The sequence below is a fragment of the Lepidochelys kempii genome, chromosome 10, assembly GCF_965140285.1.
Source record: "Lepidochelys kempii isolate rLepKem1 chromosome 10, rLepKem1.hap1, whole genome shotgun sequence".
Lineage (NCBI taxonomy): Eukaryota > Metazoa > Chordata > Testudines > Cheloniidae > Lepidochelys > Lepidochelys kempii.
Window position 1 is genome coordinate 37849630 of NC_136389.1, and position 17941 is coordinate 37867570.

The window sequence follows — 17941 nt, forward strand, 5'->3', positions numbered from 1 at the left end:
AACATGAACATTCAACTCCTAAATCTGTAGATCCTTGATTTTCCTTGCTGACTAACAGATGCAGTTTTAGTTTTGGGGCAATTTCATTTCCTCCCCTCTCTGTGTTCTGTTTTATGTAGCAGTCAGTTAAACAGCTGTGGAAGGAAGTGGATTGGTGTGTGGAACAGCTGGAACTTGGCCTGAAGACACAAAAATCCACTCCAAAACAGGGTGAGTAAGCCAGAGAGTGTCTTGTTGGAAGGGAAGGGAGGCAGAAGCAGTGATGCAGGGAAAGAGCAAAGGGAGAGAGTTATATTCTGTGTGCACATGTCTCTCCTTTCCAATGATTCAGCTGAAGAAGCTCTCTGTGCCATCAAGACACTCCGCAGTGACAAGGCTGTGCTGGCAAAGAAGTGTCAGGTCATGCGAGCCATGTTTGGAGATTACAAGAAGAAGATGGAGGAGGAGAGACAGAAACAACTGAAGCTCATGCAGGCAGGTATGAGAGGCAGACCTACATAAGGGTCCAGGATGGGAAACGATGCCTGAAAAAAGGGAGCAGGAATACTAATCCCTCCATTGTCCATGTAGCCCTAGAGAATGGAATTCTGGTGCATGAGAAGCCTTAATGGTTTTTCTTTCTGTCTTTCTCTTCCACTCTGTAAGCTGCGAAGTCTGCTCAGGTCGTGGAGGTGAGGGAGAATGCCCGCAGAAAGAGCAGCCAGGTCTTCAGGAAGCGTTCAGAGGCGTCCAGGAAAAGCCCAAGTTCTGCAGGATCCCCTTTTCATCCTCCCAGCCATTCTGAGTCACCACAGGTGTCTGGCACAAACTTGTTCATGATCCCAACTTCCCAAGAGGAATTCCGCTTTAACTTTTTTTAGGAAAGTCCGTTGAACATTTATTGTTTTTGTTTCATGGCTGAAAATGTTGCCAAAACCTGTATAATCTTAGGGGGTGAAAGGATGCTGAGCAGGGAAAAAGGATCATGTTGTGGGAAACATGCATAGGTTCATAGTGAAAAGAGACTAAGTGCCTTAGATCAAGTGTATGTAACAGCTCTACCTATAATGCATACAACTCCACAGACTCAGTCTGTGGGCTGGCTCCTTTCCTCATACACACCTTTAGGAGGTGCCTTTGCAAATTATCAGTATGGAATGAGTTGGACTTTGCATTTCTTTTATCTTCATGGCAATTCCATGGGATAATCTTTTTGTAAAGGGGAGATTCTCCCCCCCCTTTTTTTTTAAATAGCACAAACCAGTTATGATGGTTTCACAGGTCCTGGTCAGTACTGGTATCCCCATCCTCTGCAGTGTGCAAAGATTCAGCATCACTCAGAGAGAGAGAGAGAGAGAGTATGTGAATCACAGGCTACTGGCCATTCAGAGTGTAGTCTGAGAGGAGAATTCTATGATGAAGGTCTACAGATTAACTTAAACCAACAAAGTGGTATAGGGACAGCACCAACTACCACCAGACAAGAAAGGATTTTAGTTTGAGCCGCAGTCCCTTGCTCTCTGGGCCAGTTGGTGGGAGCTCTGTGAAGGAAGCACAGTCAATCTTGGAAAAAGAAGCTTTGCTCTTGAGCAGCCAACTAATGAACAGTAATGACTGACCATACCTAGCTTTCTTTCACCAGAAGGGTGAGTCAGCTCCATGCCAAGCCTTGGGTGGAGGTGAAATAAAGTGGGAGAGCCCAGCAGAGGACTTACTGAAATAAAAATATTTATATGATCAATATCCAATCAGTGAATATTTTTATTTTTTGGACAATTAAATGAGTCTGTTTCCAAAGTCTTGATGATACTTCAGTTAATGTGCCTATGTGTATGCTATGCTGTGTGCATGCAGAGCATCCTCCCTAGTGAGGGAGTTTGAAAATCTGAAGGAACAGGCCATGTTTTAAATAGAGACCTGACATCACTTGTCCCTGAAGAGCTCCGCTTGAATCTTCTTTTCCTCCCTTTTTGTGGCCCAGTAAATCGTCAGAACAAACGGCTGTACAAGCGGATTCTTGAATGTACTGAGAGCAAGAATATTTGCTGGAGAGGACTTCAAAAAACTGTTGCTGAACATAACAAGGAACTTATTTCATCCTTGACTCAGGTATAATAAATTGCCTCCTGGGGTGTGCATATATTTTTTAAAATCTTTAAAATATATATATATTTATGGCTGCACCCCTGAGGAACATCTAGAGCTTGGAAACAAATTTGGTAAGGAGAAGATATATGGTCAGAAAAGGGATAAGTAAAGATGAAGAGAAGGGTGATAGCTTAGCACTTTGAAGGCAATTCTTCTGTTGTATGCGAAGTGCAGCTCTCATGCTGGCTGTATGGAACAGAGTAACAAAGTAGGATTGAAACTCCTTGTGGGTATAAAAAGTTTTTATATTAAACATGAAAAAGCTATGTCACTCCCAAAGTTCTAGCATTTTGATGCAGTTTACAAAGACACTGCAATAATTTTTTCCATTGCTGTAGAATTATGACAGTCTTTTATCCTCACTAGTTTTGTGGTCTCCATTAGGCAAATTTTGTCTTTTTTGTCTTGCTTCCAAAGAAGCTGGAATTAATATAGCAGTTTACCATAAAATCCTGTTATCTCCAAAGGTGGCAGGGGACATGAAAACTTCTTCCAAAACTTGGGAGAGCTATTCTGTGGGCTTTTACAGGTCTGTGCTTTGGACCTGTATAAAGCTGGTCTATAAAGCCATATTCCCATATTCATTTCCTTGTGCTGCAGCATGGGAAGATCTAGAGTGCAGCTGTTCAGTAAAGGGGTACATTACAGTCCCAGGCAACAATACCTTACCTTTGTAAATTGGAAAGTTGACTGATCACAAGAATGGGAATAGGCTGTGTTCAGTTGATGGCTCTTCCACAGACGCACTGTGTCCCTGAGCAAGTCATTCCAACTGTAAAATGGGGATACTGCTTGCCTATTTCAAAGACTTGTTGAAAGTTAGTTAATAAATAATCGCTGTATAAGAAGCGAGCTTACAGCAGTTTTTAACTCCACCGTTGTTGCTTTCTCATGCTTGAAACATCTCTGGACCATTATCAGTTGTTAATGTATCTCTTGACTGTTTTTGGTTGAAACCGCACAAACCAGATGCTGTGGGTTCCACAAAAATGTTGTTTCATAGCAAAGACACAGTGGCTTTTAATTTAAAATTTTGTTATCTATTTGGAATTTGGGGGACTTTCCTTGTCACCGTTTGTAAAAATATGGGGCCTAGATTATGTGACTATCCCTGTAAATTATGAGCATCTCTTGGATACCTTCCACCCTTTGCATTTATATATGATTCTTTGTAGCCTTGCATTGCTGGGCCTTTTGTGGCCACATCTGTAGGCTTGCTTGGGCAGTTGGCTTGGCGTGGTAGGGATCATGGACATCTCACAAAGGAGTTGCTTTTGTACTTGGCTGAGTGTTAATGAAAGTCTTGTAGCACAGGCTGACTAGATAGTCTGGTTTTATAGTGCTGGCCGAGTTACACTGAAAGTAGGCGTTTGTTCTGGTTTTCTTATAACGATCTAACCAGCCTTCTGCTGTAACACCCCAACCATTTCCTTACTGGGGAACTTTCAGCTCGTACTGCCTGTGTTGCTTCCTGGTGTGTAGGCTGCCTCTACAAGTGAATTGTGCAAAATTGAGGTGCTCCAACTCCTAAAGCATTGTTCCAGTGAAATTTAGTCTGCGGATGGGCAGTCACATACTGCAGCATAGCACTGAAGTGTCTGGGCCCTAAGAATTATCATTCAGGTGAGGAAGAGAGTGGGTTGTGGAAGCAAGAAGGCTGGAAGGTCGGGGGAGTGGGGGGTCGGTTGCTTGTCAACCCCTTTTCCTGTGGGAATCAAGTATGGCAATCAGAGTGCGGTGGGTCCCTCCTTATGATACGGCAGTCAGATGGAGGAAAGTTGCATTTTGAAGTCTTTGTGCTCCTCTGATTTGGTGTTAGCAATTTCTAAAAGAAAATTCTGTGGATTATTTTATGATAATTTAATTTTTACTTTTCAAAACTCTTACCAGGCAATAATGATCCAACTGCTCACCAAGCTGGATTGTTTGAAAGAAATGTCATTAATTAATGGAATGGATTCATTTATACTGCTAATTGCTGTTGGACTGCCTAGAGAGTGGATTAACCCGAGCTGTATATTTTTACTTGAGGCAATTGTTTTGAATGAGTGCTGCTAACTCCTCTTATAATGATGCATCTTATAGTTGTGGGAAAGTGAGGGTGTTGAAGAGGGTAGAGAATTAAAATTCAGTAGTACCCACTGATGAATATGCAGTGTGACCCACTGGAGAGAGAGGGTTTCCTGTTAGAGCCCAAAGTGGCATTGTGCAAATTTAAGGCCCTGATTCACCAAAGTACTTTCAGCATGTGAGTGGTCCCTATTCACATAGCTGTCAAGCACATGCTAAAGTGATTTGCCGAATTGGGGACTTTATTTCCTTTGAATAGATCAAAGGGACAGATGATAGACTAGAAAAAGTTGAGGCTGATCTTCATTATAGGCAGAGCTGATAGCACTGCCTGCAGTTAAGATTGTCTGCCACTTTCCATTATAAGATGTGTTTTTGGTTGCTCATTAACAAAGCCTACAATTTTGAGCCAGAGATCACAGAAGTCAGGGAATCTGACTTCCAAAGGCTTCCGTAACTTCAGCCCCAGGGGCTGGGAGCTGCAGGGTCCTGTCGCCTCCTCAGCGGCAGGGAGCTCCCGGCCACTGTGGGCAGGAGGGGTACCCTGAAGTTCCCAGCTGCTACCGGTGACATGGGGACCCCTGCAGCTCCTCGGCCACCGTGGCAGCAGGGGGATTCCTGCAGCTCCCCGCCAGCTGCAGCAGGACAGGGGGATCGGCAGGGCAGGTGGACCCCAAGAGCTCCCTGGCCACCCCAGCGGGGCAGAGGGACCCCCAGAGCTCCCTGGCCCCCACCATGGGGGGGGGGGAGGCAGAGGGATCCCTGCAGCTCCCCGCTACTGTGGAGACAGGGAAACCCTGGAGCTCTGAGCCCCCACAGGTGGTGGGGGCCCCGCAGCTGCCCAGCCCCTTCCCATTTTATCATGGATATTTTTAGTAAAAGTCAGGGACAGGTCACGGGCTTCTGTGAATTTTTCTTTATTGCCCATGACCTGTCCTTGACTTTTACTAAAAATACCCCGACAAAAACTTAGCCTTACTCATAACGTTGCCAAATTTCCAGCTATTTGGGCAGAAATTTTCCATGCCAGCTGTTTGCCTCAGGCTGCAATTTTTTTTTATTTTAATTTAATTTTTTTTAAATTTTAGTTAAAAGTGAGTGGCCATTTCTAAGAATGAGGTTGGGGAAAATACGCCATTTGCTTGTGCTGGAAAAAAGAAAATCTTACATCCATTTCATTGAGACGCTCTAGTGTCCCCATGTTGTGGAGCGGGGACTTGAAATTTCATTGGGAATGGGGCAGGAGCTTGGCCCTTGTATCAGGAACGTGTGTTTTGACATCCCTGTGAATATCTGACTAAATTTGGCCAAGTTATAAACCTTTGATAAATCTCAGTTTGCTCAGACTCAGTGGACACTTGTTAGAGTTTAATAGCTAAATCTGAGGTTTTTCTTTGAGTGCTTGCTCATGTCGATTCCAATATAGGGGTGCATGTGTTGCGTGCACCATCCCCGGAAATTTTTCCTGCTGGTGGTTTCTGTCGGGTCAATTCTGGTACATAGGCACCTGCCAACCTGCTGCCTCCTCAGTTCCTTCTTTCTGACTGTGACAGTTGCTGGAACGCTCTTGTTCTCTTGCGCTGCAAGCAAATACTCATCACCAGTGCCGAACAAAAGGACAAAGAAGTTGGACCGGGGACGATCCTCTTTGGGAAAAGTGACAGACAAAGTGAGACCTGTGCCAGGCTACTCTCACACTGGCGACGACCAGCCTGCACCATTGATTCTGACCCCGGGAAGGGACCCATCGAGTCCAGTGCGCATGGATTCCCCACCTAGGATGAGCCAGAAAGATGACTCAGCCCTGGCCATGCCAACTACGCCAGAGGCATATGAGCCAGCAAAAGGCTTTCAGTCCCTTCCAGCACCTTCTCTGAGACGAGGCCAATCGGAGGTAGGCCTGGTACCGCAGGAATTGTCCCATGGATGCAAGTACCCATCTTGGGCAAGCCTTCAATGATGGTGAAACACTTCCTGGTATCTCACTCATCCTCTAGAGACTCCACTCCTGGCCGATCACAGTCCTGGCACTGCTCGCAATCACAGCACCGATTGGAATCCCGACAACAGTCATGACCCTGGCACCATCCCACATTGAAGCACCAGTCACATTCCTGGACCAAATCTTCATCAAGGCACCGCTCCTCAGTCGTGATACCACCACACGGCACGGGTGGGTAAGGCACCTCCGTGGTCACCCAGAAGTGGGTCCTCAAGCTCAAAGTCGATGGCAAGGTCATATACCTTGCAACGGAGCAGACATCTAGCAAGACCTTGGGCATCCTGTGCCGGTGACCCAGGGGTTGACCCAGCCAACATGGCCACCTGTGCAGTGGCAGAGGCCACTACAGTGGCCAATGTGGACTCCATGGGCAGCACGATCCTACCGAGCCTTCCACATTGATCGGTCCCACTCGGCACCCTGGAAGGCAAGGGCACCTCAACCTTCCCCTTCGAAGAGAGGTTCAGTTCCAGGCGCAGAAGTGGATGAGACCCAGGATACCCCCGTGGGGGAGTGACCAGCAACGAAAGACATGAAGGCCCAGATGACAGTACAAGCCTCCTCCTCATCTTCCCCTGATGAGGTAGTCAATAGCACCCACACAAGATGATTACAAGGCCCATCAGGAGCTCTTGTGTCGGGTGGCTCAAATCCTGAATGTGCCAGGGCTGACTCCTCTATCTCTTCTGCTTGTAGACATACTGGCACACTCGGGTCCAGCCAGAGTGGCCCTACCTTTAAACGAGGTCATTCTCTAGCCCATCAAGGCTTTGCAGGTGGAACGGAAGAAAGGGAAAGCTCAGTGGTTTGGGCATTGGCCTGCGAAACCCAGGGTTGTGAGTTTAATCCTTGAGGGGGCCATTTAGGGATCTGGGGCAAAAATTGGGGCTTGGCCCTGCTTTTTAGGGGGGAGGGATAGCTCAGTGGTTTGAGCATTGGCCTGCTAAACCCAGGGTTGTGAGTGCAATCCTTGAGGGGGCCATTTAGGGATCTGGGGCAAAAATTGGGGATTGGTCCTGCTTTGAGCAGGGGGTTGGACTAGATGACCTCCTGAGGTCCCTTCCAACCCTGATATTCTATGAGTACCTTTATACCCATCCCCCATTGTGTTCCCTAGTTGTGGCTGCTGCCAATGAGTGGGGGAGAGAGGGACAACAAGGACCCTCACCTAAGGCAAAGGAGGCCAGGAAACTGGACCTGTTGGGGAGAAAAGTCTGCTCTATGCAGAGCCTCCAACTGAGGAGGCCCTCCTAAGTTGCTTACCATTTTAATTCATGGTCTGCCATGTTAAAGTTCAGGGAACTCTCATAAACAGAGTCCAGATCAGAGTTTGCAGCTTTGGTGGAGGACGGTAAGGCTGTATCCAAGGCATCCCTCCAGGCGGCTTTTGGGCCATGGCCACAGCCGTCATGATGAGGTGGAGCTCTTGGCTCCAGTCCTCTGGACTCCCTCATGAGGTCCAGGAAACAATTTAGGACCTGCTGTTTGAGGGAGCTTCTCTCTTTTCAGACTAGACAGACGCCCGCCTAAATAGTCTGAAGGATTCCAGGGCCACTCTGAAGTCGTTAGGACTTCACATGCTGGCCCTGGTTCGTAAACATTATGAGCCGATTCCACCAGCCTCAACAGCAGAGGCAGGACTTCAGTCAGCAGAGAAACAAGGGCTTTAGGAGGAGACATACACCTTACCCCCCTTCAACATCCATGTCTGCACCTGCAAAACAACCTGCAGGGTCTAAGCAGTCCTTATGAGGGCGCGCCTGAGGACAATGCAGAGACGTGGTGGAAGGGCACGTGAACCTCATACAATCCACTTTCAGGAACGTGGGGCTGCTGATAAACAAGCACAAGTCGACTTTCTCTCCTATACAAAGGAGTTCATAGAAGCAGTTCTCGACTCGAACCAGGCCAGAGCCTCCTTGCCAAAGAACCACTTCCAAGCCTTCAAAGAGATCATAAACGGCCCGAGGTCCTTTTCCCATCACCATGGCACGAAGATGCTTGAGGTTCCTGGGATATATGGCCTCCTATACCTACGTGGTGCAACATGCGCAGCTCAGACTGTGGCCTCTTCAAGCATGGCTGGCATTGATATGTATACCAGGCTGTCACCTGTTGGACAAGGTGGTCACTCTTCCCCGAGCAGTAACGCTCACTCCTCAGTGGTGGCTGGACCAGGACACAGTGAGTGCCAGAGTCCCCTTCACAATGCCTGCCCCTTCAATGATTCTGGTAACTGATGCCTTGGACATGGGATGGGGAGCTCACTCCTCAGGACGCCAGAGGAATTAGACTTACAAATCAATGTCTGGGAGCTAAAAGTGGTGAGCCTAGCCTGTCAGGTGTTCTGTCACAACCTACATGGCAAATGCATGTCAGTCCTCAGATAACCAACCATGATGTTTTATATAAACAAACAAAGGGGGGCTCGCTCCTCTCCCCTGTGCCAGGAAGTGCTGGTTCTATGGGGATACTGCATTGCTCACCCCATTCACCTGGAAGCCTCCTATCTACCAGGTGCTCAGAACGGGGTGGCGGACCACCTGAGCAGATTCTTCACCAATCATCACGAGTGGTCCATCCAACCAGACATCTTGAATGCAGTTTTCCAGAAATGGGGGTCTCCCTAGGTGGAGCTGTTTGCGACCAGGTTCAATAGGAAATGTCCCCAGTTTTGCCTGTACCTAGGAAACAGCCTGAGCTCACTCTCAGGTGCCTTTCTCCTTCCCTGGGGAGGGAGGTTTCTCTACACCTTCCCCCCCACCCCCCCACTCATCCACAGGGTCTTGCTTAAGGTAAGGAGGGACGAGGTGCACATAATCCTTATAACACCAGCATGGCTGCGCCTGCATTGTTTCACAACCTTGCTGGCCCACTCGATAGACACGCCAGTCAGCCTTCTGGTGCTGCCAGACTTGAACTCCCAGGAGCACAGACATATGCTCCACCCCAACCTCAAGTCCCTACACTTGACAGCCCAGAAGCACCATGGCTGAATGAGGCAGAACAGAGTTTCTCAGCATTGGTGCGTGCTTTTCTTATGGATAGCAGAAAGCCGTCAATTAGAATGGCCTATTTGGCTAAGTGGAAGCGGTTTACGCTGTGGTCACTGTGGAGAAAGATCCTACCTTTGGAGGCCCCACTGCCCGTTGTCCTGGATTACTTGCTCTACTTGAAAAAGGAAGGTCTTGCGGTATCATCCATCAGGATTCACTTTGCTGCAATCTCAGCATTCCACCCAGTGGCGAATGACCGGTCGGTATTTTCAAACCCGATCTGCGCCCAATTCTTGAAGGGATTAGAGTGTTTGTATCTACAAGTGCATCAACGTTTGCCTCCTTGGGACCTCAACCGGGTAGTGTCAAGACTGATGGGACCACCGTTCAAGCCAGTGGCAACATGCCCCTTGCTCTACTTATCCAGGAAGACTGTCTTTCTAGTAGCCATTATTTAGGCCAGAAGAGTCTCAGAAATCCAGGCCCTCCCCTCTGAACCACTGTATATATTTAAGGTCTGACTTTGACCACATCCGTCCTTTCTCCTGAAAGTGGTCTCACATTTTCACAGTAGCCAGGACATTTTTCTTCCAGTCTTCTATCCCAAGCCTCATACTAATAGGCAAGAGCAGGGGCTGCTACACTCTCTGGACGTTAGAGGTCCATTGGCCTTTTACATAGAAAGGACCAAGCCGTTCTGAAAGACAACTCCAGCTTTTCATCGCTATCGCAGACAGGATGAAGGGAACCCTGTCTCAGTACAGAGAATCTCCTCTTGGATCACATCTGCATCCGCATGTGCTATGACCTAGCTAAAGTGTCACCTCCACACTTGACAGCCTTTAATAAAATTTACTTTTTTTAAGGCCAGGATTGGATTTTTGGTGTCCTCCACACTACATAAGATCTCAAGCCTCTTCAGCAGCATTCGTGGCTCAAATCCCAATCCTGGTTATCTGCCGGGTTGCAACCTGGTCTTCCATACACCAATTCACCTCACGCTATGCCATGACTCAACAGTCCAGAAATTATGCAGCTTTTGGCACAGCAGTCCTCTGGTCTGTGTCGCAGCGAAACTCTGATCTTATCACCTAACTGATTGCTTGGGAATCAACTACATTGGAATAGACATGAGTAAGCACTCAAAGAAAAAAAGACGGTTACTAACCTTTCCTAACTGTTGTTCTTCAAGATGTGTTGCTCATGTCCATTCCACAACCAACCCATCTGCACCTTTGTTGGAGTTGCTGGCAAGAAGAAACTGAGGAGGCGGCGGGTCGGCAGGTGCCTATATACTACGCCATGAAGGTGCCACTCCAGGAGGCACCAGAGTCGATCCAACAGATACCAATAGGGGAAAAACTTCCAGCAATGGTGCATGCGGCATTGGAATGGACATGACCAACACATCTCAAAGAACAACAGTTTTATGGAAAGGTTAGAAACCATCAATAACAGACCTAAAAGTGTCAATTCTTCAACAACAAAAACTTCAAAAACAGACTCCAACGTGAAACCGCAGAACTGGAATTAATTTGTAGATTGGACACCATCACATTAGGCCTGAATAAAGACTGGGAGTGGTTGGGTCATTACAAAACCTAAACCTAATTTCCCCCTACTGTTACTCAACCTTCTTGTCAACTGTTTTGTAGTGGTAATGAGAGTGGCCCATTTCAAAGTTATTTTTCCTCTCTTGGTATCCTACTGTTAATTGAATTGTCTCGTTAGACTGACCTCACACTTGGTAAGGCAACTCCCATCTTTTCATGTATTTATATCTGCTTCTGTCTTTTCCACTCCATGTATCTGATGAAGTGGGTTCTAGCCCATGAAAGCTTATGCCCAAATAAATTTGTTAGTCTCTAAGGTGCCATGACTCCTCATCTTTTTCTGTTTGCACTAAGTATGCTCCATCCCCACAGAGCGATTGAGCATGTTCCATCCTAGGGCTGCAGGAGCTGAGCAGCACTTTCCTTTCAATTGCTCCTCCTGGTTGCCAAGAGGCTACTGAGGTGCTGGGGGCCAGAACTGAGCAGGGAGATTGTCTGTCTCTCCTGGGCTCTCAGGGTCCACCCTTGCAGGCGCCCTGGCAGCAAGGAGGAGGAGGATACTTTATTGGAATACAGAGGGGTGAGGAATGGCATCTGGGAATGAGGAGGTTGTGGGTAGAGGGGGGAAAGGAGCTGGAGGTGGGTAGAGACTGGCCAGGGACACATAAACTGAAGGGTCTATAACCATTAGAGTACACTCTCCTCCAGAACTTGGAGCTGAATCCAGAAGTCCTCAGTCTCTACATTCCTCTGTTGTCAGCAAATAACTGTGAAATCCATTGGCAAAGTGTGTGTCTAGTGCAGGGGTCTCAAACTCAAATGACCACGAGGGCCACATGAGGACTAGTACATTGGCCCGAGGGCCACACCACTGACCACCACCCACCCCCGCTGCCCTGGCCCTGCCCCCACTCCACCCCTTCCGTGAGGCCGCACCCCTGCCCCACCTCTTGCCACCCCTTCCCTGCCCCCATTCCAACCCCTTCCCTGAAATCCCCACCCTAACTCCGCCCCCTCCCTGCCCCCAGTGGGTGCAGGAGGGGTGCGGGATGCAGCAGGGGGCTCAGGACAGGGGGTCGGGGTGCAGGAGGGGTGTGGCAGGGGGCTTAGGGCAGGGGGTTCGGCTGCAGGAGGGGTTCAGGGGGCGGGTCTGGCCCGGCACGCACTGGGCGCAGGGCAGGCTCCCTGCCCTGCCCCGCCCTCCCCTGCCCCCATGCCGCTCCGGGAAGCGGCCGGAACCTGGGGGGACACAGGGGTCTGTGTGTTGCCCTGGCCATGCCTCCAGTTACCTCCCCTGAAGCTCCTATTGGCCGCGGTTTCCCGTTCCCGGCCAATGGGAGCTTTGGGGGAGGTACCTGGAGGAGCGGCCAGGGCAACACAGACTCCTGTACCCCCCCAGGTCCCGGCCGCTTCCTGGAGCAGCGCAGGGACAGAGCAGGCAGGGAGCCTGCCCTGCCTCCAGTGCACGCCGGGCTGGAGCCACTCTATGTAAATGCTGGGGAGGCGGGGGTGCCGTGGAGAGCTGGCGGGCCACAGAAAATAACCCCGCAGGCTGCATGTGGCCCACAGGCCACGTGTTTGAAACCCCGGTCTAGTGACTGGTCTACATAGGGTAACAGCCTACTACAGCTACCATTCACTGCATTAATTCAGGTGGTAGAGATCTGTGCTGAAGATATAAAGGGTGAACCCGGGGGGTTGGGTTTGGAGGGGGAATCGATATAGTTTCATGTGATGGCATTTGTTTTTTCAGGGTTTTTTTTTACACTAGTAAATTACATCCAAAACAATTATGTTAAAAGAATATTAAGGTTGGAGTCAAAAGGTTGGAAATAGCAGAACTGAGGTTGCTGGTGCCCTGGGGTGAGCCTCTGTCATCGTGCAGAGTCAGTAATGGATGGGAGAAGGCCAAAATTCTCTTCCGGCTCAGGGTTATTTCACAAAGAAGCAGGGAGTGGGTTGGAAACAAAGAAATTGGAGTTGTTTTTGCTGGTCATTGAGCTGAGGAGTGTTAGATGGCGGAGGCAGCCAACACCTGGGCACAGTCTCTGTCCCTTTTTGGCTTGGCACCCTCATCTGTAATAATATCCCACAGCAAGGGCTCTGAAACACAATCCCATTCCAGTCAGGCCCTGGAAAGAGCAGCACCACCAGTCAAGCTTTCCCTACTCACTGATTGGCCCAGTACTGACAGCTCCTTTTATCAGTTTCCATTTTGGCTGTAATACCCAATGCTAAGAGCCGATTGGCCAACCACCTCCTTCTCCTTCCCCCTGGGATTGGTTGAAGGAGTGAACTGATTGGTCCCTGGGCTGCCCATGTTGTGCATGAAGTAATCAGGTGTGACAGCAGAGCATTCGAGTGCCTAGACATAGAAGAACAGCCAACGGGAGATCTTGGGCTCCCTGCAAAGGTGCAGCTGGAGTTATCTGTGGAGTCCCAGCAACCACTTCCATCATCTGCTTTGACTGCCTCTCCCCAAGGCCAGCAGAGAGAGAAGCCACCTGAAGTCACTCCCACTGAACCTTTATCTAAAGTAACAGTTTGTTTATCATTCACCTTGGTCATTTAATCTTTTTTTTAATAGTGTTAAAGAGGGTGGGGAAAAGTGCATTTAACAATCATTGGGGGAGAAAATATTTTATATCTTCAACTAAAAATGAATCCTGAATTACAATTTTTTTTAAATCAAACAAAAGAAAACCTTGATATTTAATTAAAACAGCAGCCAAGGAAATAATCAATACTCGATTTAAACATAATAAAAGAAAAGACTTAATATTCAGGCTCCAAGGAGGAATTGGACTTGGAGCTACCTAATTTCACATAGAAACTAGCTGTGAAGTTCCTGACCTAGGATTCTTTGGGACTCTCTTCCCCTGAAGATATTCCCCCCCCCCCCCCAAGAGACTGCAACTAAAAGTTTCAAGCCAGTAAAAAAAGAAATATTGGTGATTTGGGACTGTAAAGAGCTGGCAGGCATAAGCTTGTAACTTTCCACTGAAGCTGTTTTATTCAAAAGGTAGAAGAAATCATTTTATTTTCCTCTCTTGAAGAAAATATCTGTTTTATTGGCTGTTTACTGCTTATGCTATTTTCTTACTTTGGTATTTTCATCTGAAGAATGCTTTTTAAGCATTTTAATGCATTTGGGTTTTTTTTTTGCTTAAATTTTTTTTTGAACATTTTTCTAGGTAAATTAGAGGGTGGTTTAATTACTGATCCTCCTCATAGTAATAGACCTTTTCCCCCTTGACAGTGAAAACAGTGAGGCTTGTGAATTGAACCCTTGTGTTGGTTGGCAGATCTCTCTCTCTCTCTCTCTCAGGTCTGTCTAAGGCACCTATCTTCCTAGTGTCTAAGTGTCGAGATGGAAGAAGTGTGGGTTGTCTACTTGTGCCTGTTCTTGCTTGTCTTGGTGCTTATTTTAAGGAAGCGTGACCCAGATTTGGAGGCCGCAAAGAAAGTTACAGAAACACGAAGCACCCCAGTGCCAACCACCTATTATTCCAGTGGTGCTGGCAAACATCTGGAATACACCGAAGAAGAGATGGAGAAATCCCTGGAGAGGCTAACCAGCATCTTGTTTGAGGTGGACGCTAGAAAAAGGGAAACCCACCATGAGCAGAAAACAGCAAAGGCAGAAGCCTATCACCATCACAAAGCACCTGATGCAGAGTCTGAAACTAAAGAGCTAATGGGAAAGGGGCCAGGACATTCCCAGCATCTATCTAGCCAGCAGAGGGTTCAGGTAATGGAGCAAGGCCACCCAAGAATTTCAGAGTCAGCACTACATTGAGCTCTTGGTTGATATATTGAGTCTTGTTGAAATATATATGGTGGGTCGGTGGGTGGGGATGTGTATGTATGTAACACACACACACACACACACACAGGCTTATGCTGTATTTCAACATGATCCAACAGTTCAACCCTAAGCTCCATGTAGTGTGTATGGGCTATAGATATTTCCCACTTGTGTGTATATGAACCTGGTAAATCCACCTTATTTTTGACTGTACTAAGCGTATAAGTAACTAGGATTTTTTTTATTTTAAGAAATAATGGGCCAGATCCTCAGCTAGTACAAATCTGTAAAACTCCTTAGACTTTAATGCATCTGTGTCCATTTAAACCAGCTGAGGATCTGGTCCAATATGTACAGATGCTCTTCTGACACCCACCCTTGCCTGTTGCAAGCATAATACTGAATGATGGACAGTGTTTATATATATATTTGCCCTTATGTGGGGTGATAATTCATATTATTTTGGTGTTGTTCCTAACTCCTAAGAATATGAAAAATGCTGTTGTAGACTTGTAAAATTCAACTTGCCTTGGGCAAGTAATTTTTTTAAGGGTGTAACCCCTTGGGGTTTAGAGAGCATGGCCCTTTTAAATCTTTTCCCTAGTGGGGCGGGGGAGCAGTGAGAGAAAGGAGGGAAACTTGAGGGTGTGGCTGTGGAGCCCAGGGAGAGAAGGGCTGCAGCAGGGAGGCCCTGGACAAAGTGAAGGAGAGAGAACCTGCCTGAAGCCTGGGAAGGACAGGGCAGCTGATCGGGGACACCCCAGGACAGGAGCCAGGAGGAGCACTGTGCCAGGGAGGAATTGCCCGAGAAGGACAGGCCGGAGCTGGACCCATTATCACTGCTGCCAGAGCTGCATGGGGCTGTGAGTACTGGGGCTTGTGACTCTACATTGGGAATAAGGAGGGAGGCTGCTAGTTAGTTAAGTGAGGAGATTGTCGCCCTGTATGGCTTTGCAGAGAGCAGCAGAAGAGGGCACCGGAGGGGTTTGTTGGGGAAAGTTGACTGGCGCCAAAGACGACCAGGAGCACCCAAGACTCAGCACTGGACTGGAACTTTGCTCAGGACTCCTGAACTCTGTGTTCAGACACATTGCTCAGCGTCTGCCCTTTCAGACTGTGCTACCACTGGGTTGTGGGGCCTTGGTTTGGATGCAACCCTGTTCTACTTCTCCCCCTACATTTTCCTCTTGTTGTTTTTTTCCTCTCGTCCCTCTGTAAATAAATATCTCCCTTTGTTATATCCATTGTACTTTTCCTATGGGTGTGTGTGTTCATTCTGGGGGGGTTGGAACAGGTGTCCCTGGGGTGGAAGGAATTTTTCCTGCTGAATTCCTGCGCGCTCTGTCTCTTGGCCAGAGCTACCTGCAGAGCAGAGTCCATCTTGGCCATGAGGGCACTAAAGTTACAAGGGTTGGAGACAAGTTAAATACCTTTATTTTTTTTAATCATTGCTCTCATCACAATAAATCAGATTTTTGTGCTTGGGCTGACAGTTTTGTGGCAGTTTTGCAAAACTCTATTAACTCTCTGCTAGCAGCTGTCTTCCATTGCCAGTACCCCACTAGTGAGATAAGAAATTATTTGCTCAAGGGAAGATATTCTAAAGGCTGAGTCCCTGATGCCCAGAGGGTCAGACAGGCACTTGATGTCAATATCCCATTTCTTGTCAAAGCAGCAAGAGATGCTCCCAACTTCCCCTGGTATGAGTTACCACTGTATACTGCCTTTTCAGTTAACTAGACTCGGAGCAGCTGACTAAGAAATCCCATTTTAAATTCCCAGTCATCAGCAGCTGACAGAGTGGCTATTTATGGATTAAAATAATCTACCTAAAGGGAGGTAGAGGTGGAGGATATCCATATGTGAGATTATTTCATGCAGCATATGTTGAGAGACCCAATAACTCGGTTAACAACAAACTCCCTGGCATGTATTTTTTTGAAGTGTAGGTGCTGTTAGTTTTATTCTCTCTTCAGTAGGCTGAAAATGGCAAAGATCTGTATTTGAAGTACTGTGGCTCATCCAGTGGAATAATGGCATTCGTTTTTGTTTATAGACCCTGTCACAACCATAAGGTAGCCTAAAATTCCTCCTTACCTGTAAGGGGTTAAGAAGCTCAAATAACCTGGTTGGCACCTGACCAAAGGAACCAATGAGGACAAAAGATACTTTCAAATCTGGGGAGGGGCGGGGGAGGCTTTGTTTTGGGTTCTTTGTTTCTGTGTTCGTTTGCTCTTGGGACTAAGAGGGACCGGACATCAATCCATGTCCTCCAAACCATCCTGAACCAGTCTCTCATATTACAGAAATTGTAAGTACAGCCAGGCAAGGCATATTAGTTTATCTTGGTTTTCTCAACTTGAGAATTTTCCCTTTGATGGAGGGAGGTTTATCCCTGTTTTGTTGTAACTTTGAAACTAAGGGGGTTCCTCTGTGTTTTGTGCATCTTTTGTTACCATGTAAAGTTATCTTCCAACCTGATTTTACAGAGAGGATTTTTACCTTTTCTTTCTTTTTTTTTTTTTTTTTAATTCTTCTTTTAAGAACTGATTGATTTATTTTTATTTTTTTTCAGTGTCCAAAGATCCAGGGATTTGGATCTGTGTTCACTTTGTAACCAATTGGTTAGGCTATTATTCTCAAGCCTCCCCAGAAAGGGGGTGTAAGGGCTTTGATTAATGTACCATTTGGATGCACCAAAAAGTGCAGCTGTAGATGAAGACTTTTGGGTCTTGATCCAGGAGGCTCTGAGACACTTTGATCCTTCCACTGTACTAGCAGTCTGAGGGTGTTTTCACCTTTTAATGTCTTATAATAATTCAAAGTGAATGTAGTGTTGGTGGAAGGAGGTGGTTTGGGACCTCACAGGATTGGAGTCTTCCATTTATTCATTGAGCAGAGACCGTTCGGAAGGTAGCATGCACGCTTACCCCAGTACGTGCCGCAACCTTCTGCTGAGCTGGCCACCTCTGGGGCTCAGTCTCCATGGTTCACTCAGCCCTGAAAGTGCCAACAGTAGCGGCAGTTGAGCTGGTGATTTTTGAGATGTGGGTCATTATCCATTAGGAACTGGACCAAGACCAATTCATTTCACAGGGGTTGCCCAACAGCCTTTATATGGTAATGTTAAGACACCACTGATTTGAAGCAGCACCTTTGAGTGAAAGGTGCTGTATTACGTTGCCAGGTACCTATGCCATCTAGTCAGAGGGGAAGCCCACTAGGGAAGGGGCGGCCAACCTGTGGCTCCGGAGCCATATGCGGCTCTTCAGAAGTTAATATGCGGCTCCTTGTGTAGGCACCGACTCCAGGGCTGGAGCTACAGGCGCCAACTTTCCAGTGTGCCAGGGGGAGCTCACTGCTCAACCCCTAGCTCTGCCACAGG

The 17941-nt window shown here is 47.4% G+C and overlaps 1 protein-coding gene across 8 annotated transcripts in view; it reads left to right on the plus strand.

Moving 5' to 3' along the window:
• Nucleotides 1-17941, plus strand: part of C10H8orf33 (chromosome 10 C8orf33 homolog) — a 75345-nt gene that overhangs the window by 27580 nt on the left and 29824 nt on the right. For 4 of the 8 annotated variants that reach the window (XM_073362918.2, XM_073362916.2, XM_073362917.2 and 1 more), the window contains 3 exons: nucleotides 120-210; nucleotides 332-478; nucleotides 646-11066. In XM_073362918.2, the coding sequence (XP_073219019.1) occupies nucleotides 120-210; nucleotides 332-478; nucleotides 646-860 (453 nt within the window). In that variant the 3' untranslated portion in view covers nucleotides 861-11066. Of the gene's footprint in view, nucleotides 1-119; nucleotides 211-331; nucleotides 479-645; nucleotides 11067-14076; nucleotides 15806-17941 lie in introns of those variants that run through there. The other 4 variants (XR_012161193.2, XM_073362919.2, XR_012161192.2 and 1 more) reach the window with 4 other exon arrangements.